The sequence below is a fragment of the Talpa occidentalis genome, unplaced genomic scaffold (genome assembly GCF_014898055.3).
Source record: "Talpa occidentalis isolate TD23 unplaced genomic scaffold, MPIMG_talOcc4v2.1 talOcc4.4, whole genome shotgun sequence".
Taxonomy (NCBI): domain Eukaryota; kingdom Metazoa; phylum Chordata; class Mammalia; order Eulipotyphla; family Talpidae; genus Talpa; species Talpa occidentalis.
This window is the reverse complement of record NW_023604295.1, coordinates 63,500,469-63,513,465: the sequence shown is the minus strand read 5'-3', so window position 1 is coordinate 63,513,465 and position 12,997 is coordinate 63,500,469. Positions and strand designations below refer to the sequence as shown.

General features: G+C 33.2%; 1 protein-coding gene across 1 annotated transcript in view; it reads left to right on the top strand.

The window, feature by feature from the left end:
• The window catches only part of EPHA6 (EPH receptor A6), a 655,437-nt gene that overhangs the window by 522,650 nt on the left and 119,790 nt on the right, over positions 1–12,997 (top strand). Inside the window, 1 exon segment of the mRNA XM_054700683.1 lies at positions 11,865–11,926. Within this exon segment, the coding sequence (XP_054556658.1) occupies positions 11,865–11,926 (62 nt within the window).

Sequence of the window (12,997 nt, the reverse complement as noted above, 5' to 3'; positions counted from 1 at the left end):
GAGGAGTTGTCCTTTAAATTGAAGGGTGTCTATTTTATACATTTATGTAGTTGAAAATATTGCCATTAAACTGGATGAGTTGTATATGAGTAGGTGTTTGTGTCCACCTACTTAAACCAAAAGCTAATTATAAAAGGAATAGGAAGGAGTAGGTGAAATATTCAAAGTAAAATCCTGAATAAAAAATTCAAAATGTAAACTGTGATAAATAGAAAAAGCTTCATCTGAACTCCCAACTTCTGGTGTTTTTATTCCTTGCCATTTGTGTGAATTTAAGCCCCAGTAGGCCCTACTTTATATCCATCTGCACAGTTCTCCCTAAAGAACTCTCCTCTAAAATTTGTGCAATTGCAGAGGTCAGAAGGAAATTCTACAGAATGGAAATTATTAAAAAACTAGAATAGGAGATCAAGATTATTTTGTTTCAGGACTTAGCATAGACTTAAAGAAGAGAGGGTCACTTATAAAATGACAAAAATAAATATCTGCAGCACTCTTAGTGCAAAGGGTTATTTAAGAACACCTTTTGGATATGAAATCCTCCCATTTGTAACAACATGGAGGGACCTAGAAGGTATCATGCTTAGTGAAATAAATCAGAGAAAGGCAAATATCATATGATTTTCACTCACATGTGGTATAAAGAGAAAACAAACAGATGAATTTACTAATAAAAATAAACTGTTACACTTTATGACCAATCAGTAGTTACCAGATGGGAAAAGGGAGGTAAGGTGGGTAAATTGGGTGAACAGTGTGATTTAAATGGCGAAAGATAGAAATGGAATTTTAGTGGTGAGTTTATGGTAGCGTATGCAAATGTTGATTTTTAATGATGAACATGTTAAAATTCAGCACTACTTCAATGGAAAAAAAAAAAACACCTTTTGGGATATATTAATGGTTTCCAAAGCCAGCATAAGAGGCATTAGCTCTTATGTTAACATTAATGTTGAGTTCAAACTGCTTCCTCTAATGCTTAAAATTAGTGGGTTCCATGAGCATGTACATCATCCTTTGGTTCTTTGACTTACTTAAGGAGAAATACACAAAAGGTTAGAAAATGATTTGAAACTTAAGAAAGATGTCTTGAAGGTACCACTTAGAATGAGAAAAGCCAGTATGGAAATGTATTCAAATTGAAGCTATAATTTGAACCTTCAAATAAGATTCAGTTTATAAAATCTTTAATACTCCACAGTTTATGACTTTCAGACCTCCTTGGACAGTTGCTTCTGATTTTGGGGTATAGGTCATGGACTCAAATTTTTTATGGATTATACTTTATTTCATGTCCAAAAATAATGTAAACTCTATACCCAAGAAATGGACATATCATCAAACATGATGCATACAAACACACACACACACACACATACACACACACCCTTATAATTTCATGTAACTCTGAATCCCATAAGTAAGAATCCCAAGTTCTTAAGTACCAGTTTTCTATATATAAATTTATACTTAATAGACATTAGTGAGCATTATCATCTTTATGTAAGACTGACGGTATATTAAAAAAAAAAAAAAACAGAGCTGCAGGATGCATTTGATATCAGGCTCTTGAACACTTACAAAGAGAATTTCTATTTTCTTCCTGTCAAAAAGACATGAAAAATCTTAAAAGGCCTTTAAGTAATTTTCAGATTTCTTTTACTAATTCTTTGTACTTCTCTATATTCAGATTCTTTAAATAGTTTTAGCCTTTGACCTTAGCTAAATCTTTTTATAAGCATAAACTCTTCTTTTATCTTGATAACACTTGATGAGTCTGAATCTTAAAAATCTGGTTCACATATATATCACTGTTTTAATTCTCAATTGAGTAGTTCTTGTCCTAAGACCATCCGTCTAGATGTGTGCAGGTGTACAAACCTTTTAATAAACCTTTCCCTTTGAAAAGCAGCAGCAGAGCTCTCTGCCCACTTTGCCTATGCAGGTGCTTTCTTTTTTTTTCCTTTCTCCTTTTCCTAATAAACCTGTCATTTTAAAATACAAAAAGAAAGAAGAATAAAATAAATTCTCAATTGAGAACATATTTAGCCCTGGAGGTCATCAAGTTTTACAAATTGTACCATCTATCAATATTTGGGCCTATTCAAAGAAAATGTCAACAATTTCCAATGACTTATTCAAGAATCATGTTTTCTCACAAAGAAAGATTCTGAAAACCTTTCTACAGCTTGATAAATTTGCTGAGTCTCTATATGAATCATTGTTTAATCCTTGTATTGGTTGCTATTGTTTTGTCAGTGTTTTCACCATGATTGAAAATTTAAGAAACTAAGCTCCTCAAATGCTTCTTTCTCTCCAGCAAACGATGCTGATTCCCATACATGCCTTCATGGGCTTCAGAACCACTTAAGAACATAAATAAGGTGGGGATAGACCTACCCTGTTATAAAGCATGTGTCATCTCAACATTTAGTCTTTTGCTCTGTAGAATAAAGCACAGTGGAAGTTGACCTGTGACATACTGCTGGCTTTTCTTAGTTCTATTCACAGACATATTACAGAGGGTGTATTTAGCAAAGTCAAACTTTTTTTTTAATTTAACTTCTTGTAAGAGTTGCAGAAAAGATTCAAAAATAGGTGGTAACTTTCTTGGGAGGATAAAAAAAGGAAAGAAGTCTCAAGTTTGTATCATATATTATCCATTTAACAAATGTTTTCTCCATTATAATTAATATTTCACGTTAAATAACATGTTGTTAACATACATTAAATATATCCTCTCTAAAGGTTGAGTTTTGAATTTTCTTTTAATTAGTGAAGGATATAAAAGACCGAAGAACTGCTATTTGATCACTTATGTAACCATAAGATACTTTTGAAGCCAAAAATAGGGCATAGCTTTTGGAAAATGAAATACTTTCTCCCAAAAGCTTCAAAGTTCTTTTTAACACACTCAGGATGTGTTAATAATTACCCCATGTCTTCTCTAGAGGCTTTGCAAAAACATATCTCATTGCTTTTCTTAAGTATTCTCATGTATGCCTTTTATAATTCAAATTTCAACTGCTAAAGTTTCATCCCTTTATCCTTAGATGCAAATATTAGGATAATTTAAAATCAATTATTTGTAAAGAAACCATAAAATCGTTATTATAAACTGATATTTGGGATGTGGGGAAAGCAAAATTCAGAGGCTTTTTTCAACAAGTTTTCCTAACACATACTTCCTTTTTATATAGAACATTATAGAATTTTATGGGACATTAAAATCCTAAAGCTTGTCAAAAACAAAACATCTTTAAGATAAACGCAGTCCATAATGCATTTCCAGGATATATTTCTAAGCTATTCTCCAAAGTTACTAGAGAAGACCCATGTATTATTATTTTCTGTTACCCAAAATGGTCAAGGAATCTGAAGCCAAATCACCTTGCTTCAAACCCTGCCTCAGCCACCTGCTCACTGTGTATCCTTGAACAAATGTTATAGTGAACTAGTAATTACGTTAACTATAAGGGTGGTATAAAGATTAATAAGTTTACAGAATGGTGCCTGGCAAATTGAATAACTTATTTTTAGCTTAGTTGTTATTACATGTGTATTCACAGAAAGAAACCAGGAAAAGGGTGACATAAAATTATGTGAAATACAGTTTAATTGGACTTTGAACTTAAATATTATGTGGTATTTCAAGTCATGAGAATTCACTCATGTGTTTTCTTTTTACCTCTACTTAATGATAATTTAAATTATTGGTTATTGCACAATTATTTATTTTGAAATAGAAAGTAAAAAGCCATAAATAAAATAATTTCAAGACATGTATTTTTAATTTGATCATTATTATATTACCTTTATAAATATGGAAATAGTACAAAAATCAAGAAAGTCAGCCTTAAGTCATATTATTAAAATTTTGCAATATGGTTAATATCTTCTAGTAAAAATGCAGTCTTGTTTAGCAGTAACTTTCATTGTTAACAAGGCACTTCTAGGTAAGAAGAAATCTTTTTGTCCATATGGTAATCTTCAGTAGGAAGAAGTACATTAATGAATATTACTGAAGTTAATTGATGCAGATGTTCTACTGCTCTATCTGGAACTGGCAGGAAATAATATTTCCTCTCTTTAGCCTCACACCTTTCATTTACTAAGAAACAAATCTAGATTTGCTACTCTTTTCATAAATGCAGATCACTCCTCCTAATTTATGCTTAGCTATTTTTTCACAGGATAAAATAATTTATTCTTCAGTAGTTCTCTAAGAGCGTTTGGATCATTTCTAAATTAAATAAAAGGAAAAGAAAAAATTCGGAGAAGAGAATCAAATTAGCATAGTTGTTATATAGATTCAGGGGTTGGAAATAGCCCTAAGTTTAACCATAAGACTAGTGTTACAGGAACAAATCTGACAGTGCAGAAGGCACATCATAGTTTGTTAGAGAAGAATAAGAATCTACTCCTACAGAAGTTCCTCCTTAGAAACTATGTATCATAGCACATTATTTAAAGTAAGAAAATGCTCAATTTGATTATTTTATTCTTAGGTGAAATCCCTTTGTTCAGTAAAGCAACTTCCAACCTGCTAATTTAGAGTAAATAGGAATTAAGAGGACATTTGAAACCATCAAGAATGCTCCTAAATATATTGGCCATAGTCATTTTTGGTAATGAACCTTAATTCTGAAAATGGTATCATAGCTCATGCTTCAGTCGCCCAAAATAAAAAAAATAACACATTTATCCATTCATTCTCTTTGTTTTCAACATTTTCTCATTTAATCTCATAATGCATTAGAGATAATGGTATTACGTAATATTATAAAATATGCAAACACAAATGAAGAAACTGAGTCAGTGGGATAAGTGAGTTATATTGCCCAAAATGGAAAATATCTTTAATATCATACTATCTGATTCCAATCCAACAACTCTAACTGCACTGTGCTGAACTCACAGAACCAAACACCCAATATACCTGACACAAAGATTTCATTGCTAAAACTGGAAACTTAGTGTATCATGTAAAACATGTAGCCAGCACTCATTTTTCCTTTGCCTTAGGATATGAAAATTTTTGTAGTAAGATAAAGCTACAATAAAACACAGAAAAGATCTTTTTTTTTTTCTATATGGAATACAAACATAATGAGAAGGGGGAAACAGTTACAAGACAAGTTCATGCATACAAGAACCTGGGTATGGGCCAGATGCACAGGAGGGTGAGAGGATTCATCAGAGACAGAGCAGAGAACAGAACAGGCAGACTGACAAAATGCATTGCTGAGGGGAGCAGCAGGTGAGACAGGAGTGGTCTGCTGTGCCATTTGGGATTCTTGCTGGCTGGTCGGGATCAAACCCACACTGCAGAGGCTGTGGACAGCTTCACAGCGCTGCGCTCAACCGCCTGCGCCACCAGGGGAGGCCCTATATCAGTATTTTTGAGTGACAAGTATTGTGAGACATTGCGCTTATTGTGTCTTCTCATCTAACCCTTTCACAAATAATGTAGTATATAATATTACCCTACTTTTAGGGTAATATTAGAGAGCTAAAATAGCTAAATAATATTTAGAGAGCTAAAATAGCTTACCCAATATCATGGAACTAATAGGTAATGTAGCTAAGTATTGAATTCTGCTTTTTTCCCACAAAACCATATAATTTAATACAAATAATTTAGGATGAAATGCTCTTTATTTGCCATTCTGTTATTTCAGTAGCTTCCTGGTCTAGATCATTCTTAGAGAACATCTTTATGTGCTTTCTAGCATTCCATTCAAAAAAATAAAATAAAATTGAGTGCCTTTTCGGTACCTACCTCTGGGCTAGGTAATGAACTTACAGAACAGAATTAACTCAAGTCCTGACCTCAAGGGCATTTTAGAGTGGGAGGCAGACACCTCTTTGTTATCGTCAGTACCATACATACCATAAGTGTAATAAAATTATTTGATTAAGATGTACAGAAGAGCAAAAGTACAGGCAAGTCTCCCTAAAAGGGAAAATGTTTTATGGGATAATTTACAGGGAAAAGGTATTTAAAATACATAATTTCTCCATGTGGAGATAATGAGAAAGTAACCTTTCAAGATGAGAGGAAAATTCAAGAAAGTCATACTTAGGGAAGTATAAATTACCTGAAGAATTTGAAAAAACAGAAGATAGAGGAATAAGGGGATATAAAAGATGATACTAGAAATAATGGTGAAAGAGTGTGAAAGAACTAAATTGACAAACAGTTTAGACTTTGACCCTGCAGCAAACAATACAATAATTAAAATAGTCTTCAATCAAGGAGATGAGGCATTAGGTCTCATAGCAATTAGCTATTTACTTCTATTCCCCTTTCCATGGTACACCTCTGGAGAGCAGGGATTATGTGTTGACTGAGGACAGTTCTTCAGAACAGAAGAGCACTTGATACATAGCAGGCATTTTTTATATTTTTTGATGTACCCCTGAATGTTGAAAATAATGGTTGTACAAGCTTTAGCCTGTAATGGGGAGGATAACAGGAGCAAGAAAAAACAGTAAAGATTATTGTAGTAAGTCAAGCAAGAGAAAGCAAAGGACAGAATGTGGGCAGTGATAATAGACTTTGTATCAATCAGCATAAATTAATCATTTATGAACTAACAGGGGTTTAATACAGTGACATGTCTACTGTTTCAGTGGGGTTTCAGTATGGGTAATTGGATGGTGATGTTTTTAACAAAGAAGGGAATACAGAAGGAAAAGAAAGTTCAAGAAGCATGGTAAAAGTTTGAACTCAAACTCAGGATAAGCTTCATTTGGTATATGATCTGTTAATCACCAGGCAACACTAAAAGAAAGTCATTCTTGAATTTCAGTATTTGTGAATAAAAATAATTTAATATATTATAACTTTGTTCAAATTTATGTCAACCATATCTTTAAACTCCTTAGAGGAATAAGAAAATTATTCCACTTATTATCAAATCCATTTGAGATTATAATTACAATTCACTATCTCTGTAACAGAAATAGGGGAGAGAGAAATAGATTAAATAACTGTCTCTATAAGTCTTGAATTGCAACTAGGAGAAAATAACACAGGCATCCTAACTGTCAATCCAAATTATCATCACAGTTTTTATTACCTGTTAGACAAAATATAAATGTGATATAATGTTAAATAAACTAGAACTGATTTAAATCTGTAATAGAGTTTGGGGGTTATTGAGATTTGTTTAGATTCTTGATATTACTGACTGCACATTAGAAATTGCTAAACTGATACAAAATGCTACATGTAGCATAAACTCATTACTTACATGAAAATGGTAAATCTCTGAAATCCCCTTCTTTCACAAATCTTCCCTGAGACCAAAGGAAATACAAGCCCAATATTTCACTAGCAAAGTGTTTTCACACCCAAGATTTCCCTGGAACATTTAAATAATGCCTTTTGTTTTCTTTGACAATAGCACAAGAAAAGTATAGTCTTATGATCATTTGATTTCTCAGTACACTTATATCAAAATCATCATAAGTATTAAGAAGCTGCAAATTTGAGATTCGTTAGTCCATAAAAGTACAGAAAATGATGGTATAGAATTTTATGATTCGATTTATTCAGAATGTATATATGTGATATCTCTTAGAACTCTGATTCCTACATAGATTGAATCATCACTAACCATTTCTGTACTACTTATGAAGGAAAACCAAAGAAATTAACTTGGTGTGACCTGTAGATCTTTTAAATTCTAATGATGAGGCGTCTAAAGATATGTAGTGGGAATAAATGGAGTAGGGATCCCAATAATCTAGAGGAGAGGAATATTGGTGCTTTGATGGTGGGTGTAGTGTTATTACACATCTGAGGAGGTATGAATTTACTTCCCTATTCCTAAATCAGGTACAGTGTTTATTTTTTTTTATAAATTTTATTTTTATATTCCCCCATACAACTGCACATGCCCCATTCTGACCCCAATCCCTCCCCTCCCGGCCCCCACCCCCCAAAAAGTGTCTCTGGTTCATAGTTTTTTGTTGATTTTGATTTTCACTTTCTTATAGTTATTCATTTTCCTGATCCCTTATTTAAGTTTTCTAGATTCCTGCTATGAGTGAGACCATCCGGTATTTTTCTTTTTCTTTTTGGCTTATTTTGCTGAGCATGATCCCTTCCAGCGCCATCCATGTTGCTGCAAATTGCATGTGTTTATCTTTTTTGAATGCTTAAAACAATGTCAACTGAATAAGAAAAAAGAAAAGACCTGGGGATGTTGAGGCTTGAATAATATTCAAGAATCTGGAGTTTGTCTTCTGACTTCAGTACAGTGTCAACGTTAAATTAATCGTGTGACATGAGGCACTTGGAGTAACTGGCTAAAATTGTGAAAAAAGGGAAAATAACTGTAATATTTTGAAAATACAAAAAGAGAAAATCATCTCCAAATACATTTCCCAAGGCAATAATGTAATATATCTTTTATATATATATATATATATATATATATATATATATAAGACAAATAGCACCATCCCCAATAGACTTCTCTCACCTCACCACATATATGAAAAATACCATCCTAGCTTTTATAATTTCCCTTGTACTTATCTCTTTTCTTGTTTATAAAATGTAATCACAGGCTGAACAGTTGCTTGTAATCTTCACAGAGTAACTTCCCTACAGAAAAACACTAGGAACAAATTACAGGTTAGATGCCAGCAGTATTTTAAAAAAACAAACAAAAAACATGTTTAATAACAGCTGCTCGAGACTGGCATTACTGCATGAAATACAAAGATGCAGAACTCAGGTGTGAAACTGCTAATTCGCAAGAATCCAGGGGAGTCTTCATTTGACTCTTTATTATCTTTAATGAGAAGATGAAACTTGTCACTGATGAATTTTAAGATTGAATAAAGTATATCCCAAAGAGTTATAGATGAGCTAATTTCAAGTACTTTCTTTGTATTCGCATAGATCAGAGTCTGCTGAAATACTTGAGTGTTACTCTCTTAGGAATTGTGAATTCAATGAGAAAAATCTACTTGTTTCTATGAAGCACCTACTCCGCTCAGCTCTGATAGGTAACTTTAAGAAACCCAACAAATGGGGATAGGAGGCATCTATGGGAACAAAGGAAAAGCAAACTAATAAAACCCTGGTACAGTGCATAGTGCAGACAAGAGATGTGAGGGGAATACAACAACCGGAAATGCCACTGTGGGAGACTTCCAAAGAAGAGGTACAATGTATCAGTTCTGGGGAGGTATGTGGTGAGATTAGGGAGAGAAGAAAATTGGGAGATAATCTTCTCAAGAGAATGCCAGAAGGAAAGACAAACAGGGTCAACACTGAATGAATGTAGGCAAAAATGAGAACTGATGGAGCAGATGACAAGACAGGTTAGGAGAGATGAGGTTCTTCACTGGAGAAGACCACGGGATGAGCCTTATGGTTTTGATCTATAAATCTTGTCTAAAGGCACCTATTATAAAAATTAAGAAGTTCAGCTCTGTGACTCTGCCTCACACTGCTGCTTACTAGCTGTTTGACTTTGGCCATGTAGTTTGATGTCCTATCCTGCAATTTCCTTATTTATGTAATAGGAATAATAATTGTATGTCTCAAAACTAGATAAGTGCTTACATGCTCTTTTTATTCTAATAAGATGGATATTCTTAAAAGGAAGTTAAATAGAGAAATATCTTTTTCATTTTAAATGTACCTTTCTAAAATCTAAACATCCTCTGGTAGCAATGATCTAGATTGAAAATATGGCCAGAAGAACTCAGGCAGTCATTATAGTAACCAAGCATTGTCCCTTAGCAGCCATAATCCATTATCATTCAAACTGGAATATGGGTCTCAATATAATTATGTTCAAGTATTAAAATGATCGTTTCTCTTTCCCCACCCTGCTAACCAAGTGTTTGCATCAGACTTCTATCTCTAAGCTCTCTGAAACCAATGACAAAATAAAGATTTCATGACAACTTTCAGATTTAAAACCTAACTCTTCTAGTTTCCTGACTACATTAGTAGAATTCACATCACCTCATTTTTTTTCTGATAAAGTTCTTTATATTTGGGTGAAATTAGGGACTTTGAGGAACATTATAGAAATCTGCCAAGGTGGAAACTTTTTTGGGTTCTAAATGTGTGCATGATAAATTAGGAGCATTATTAATACATTTAACCTTTAGCACATCTTTCTTTAAAATATAGGTTCAAATGTAAAATCTAGCATTTGCAGATATTGCCCTAATTTGTTACGCTCACCCTTTCTAACCCACGAAGTTCAGAGTTCATCAAAGAGACATGAATTACAGTACAAGATCTGCTATTTCCATCATAATTTCTTTCCAAATTTTCTTTATACTCACAAAGAAAAATTCTATGCATATTACAAATTGAATTGCTAAAAATTCCAGTGAAAATCAAGAAATATAGAAGTAAAAAGTAAATATTTCATACATTTTTATTTCAGGTAAATATCATTTTCCTTCATCTGAGTGAGTTTATCTTTTAAACCTGGGCAATTGGACAGAACAAATAGATTCCATTCTTTGAAACAAATCAAAGTTATTTATGTTGAATATTCTACCTAATAGAGGTATACTGGGGACTGTAATGACTGCAAATGGATATGATAAAAAAGAAATAAATGTTCAGTTTCTGATTTTAGCTTCTGCACTAGACTACAAAATCAGTTACTTATTTTTCATGTACTGCCATCATTGTCTGTTTATCTAATCTATGTCCAATAAAGAGATGATCAAGAACTGTGACAAATCCCACCAACTTTGTAGCGTTCATCAATCTACTGGAATTTTTCTACTTAAATTCCTTAAAAGCAGACTATGACTGATGGTTCATAATTTCTTAAAGAATTTCTTGGGGCCCCCCTGGTGGCGTAGGCGGTTGAGCGCAGTGCTGTGAAGCTGTCTGCAGCCTCTGCAGCACCGGTTCGATCTCAGTCAGACGGCAAGGGTCCCACATGGTGTGGCAGACCTCTCCTGTCGTGCCCACTGCTCCCCTCAGCAGGGTATTTCATCAGTCTGCCTGTTCTGTTCCCCACTCTGTCTCTGGTGAATCCTCTCACCCTCCCATGTATCTGGTCTACACCCCGGTTCTTGTATAAATAAATAAATATTTTTTTTTTTTTTTTTAAAAAGAATTTCTCCTTTTTCTTTGCCTTAGGAATATTTCAGAAATCCCAATCTAATGTAATTCAGCCATAATTACTCTACCACTGTCAGTTACATTGTATCAAACTGCCAATACAGCTATAGTAACTGCTTAAACCCTGATTGTAGCTTGATTATATATATATATATATATTTTACATCATTTTTCATATTTGCACAATGTATGCATTTTCATCTTGGTTATAGTCCCATATAATCCTCACCACCCTTGTTTTGATCCTGCTCCCTTCTCCCAACCCCACCAACCGCCCGTGTGTCTCTGATTTATAGTTGCTTGTTGATTTTGATTTTTACTTTATTATAATTAGTCTTTTTCCTGGTCCCTTATTTAGGTTTTCTAAATTCCTGCTATGAGTGAGACCATCGAGTATTTTTCTTTTTCTTTCTGGCTTATTTCACTGAGCATGATCCCTTCCAGCTCCATCAGAAAACCTAAGGACAAAAGAACATTCTAAACAAGTGATTGCAAGCCCTTAGAAAAGGAAATGCTTAATTTCTTTGTTATTCATATTGTAATTCATATTCCTTTATGAAATGAAAAGAAATAATGTTACAAAGAAGTGGAGAGATGCCTATGTATAGAAGCGTGTTGAAAAATGGCATTGTTATTAATAAAATACAAATAACTTAGCTGCCACAGCTGGAAATCTCTAACTACAGCACATATTTCTGTAATTGCTCTAATGCTGTGTGTTCTCTTGCTCTTTTTGCAGGCAGACCAGTAATGATTGTGGTGGAATATATGGAGAATGGATCACTAGACTCCTTTTTGCGGGTAAGGTGATCTTTACTGAATGGCATTTATGAGTTATAGATTTAAATCATTATCATAAATTAATTTTTGCATAATATTATTTGTGGATTTTTCCATAAAGAATAGCAGCATCTTCTAAAGGAAGCATTCTCTGATACTGTGATAGGTTAGAGTGTTACTAAGGGAGAGATCATAGTCATGTAATAATATAATTGAGTTGTCCTATAAATCACTTACCATATTTTATATAAATATATATATATTTCAAATGATGTTATAAAATGATTAAATGAAACTCAGTTTCTTCACACAGCTATTCATTTTGCTTTATCACATTTAACTATTTAGTATAGTTATGCATTATGTCTAATGCTGAACCCATTAAACTGATGTGTATCTAATAATAATGACTAGAGTTCATATTAGAAAACTGGTTTTATCAGCTTTATCCCTCATTGTACTTATACTATTTAGAAAACAAAAGGAGGAAGAATTTCTACTCCAGTAGAAATTAGTTTTGAACAAAAATATGTATTTAAAGTACTCTTTAAAGTACTTTAAGTACAGGAATGTGGATATTTTTCTTATAAAATGACTGCCTTTTTGCCATTTGGGATTTATTATATTATTTTTCTCCTTTATTTTCATGGAAATAAATAGTCATAGGCATTTCTTCTTAACTTCATTTTTGTTTCCATGTTATTTGGACCAATGCTCTATACAACTCACCTTTCTCTCTTGATCTCATTTTCATTTATTTTTCTTGATTCCACGCCCTCTGCTTCCAACAGCTCTCAGTATTGGCAATGATGATGTATTTGCACTGTGACTGGACTTGATGTCCAGATTGAATGCCAGAAGCTGAATTCAGCAAAATTGTCAAGTTATTATAGAGCAATACTCCTGTACAATGCATACTCTCAACCAAGTATTTTCTTTAAGGCAAAATGAAATTCATAGGTGTTTGGGGACATGAACTATTTGTTCTTTTCTGTAGCCATTCTCAGAAGATTATTTTGTAGCTTGTATTTATTTCTCCTGTAAATGTGCTAGATTATTTTAGCATAATTTATCAGGACTACCCATGGTACG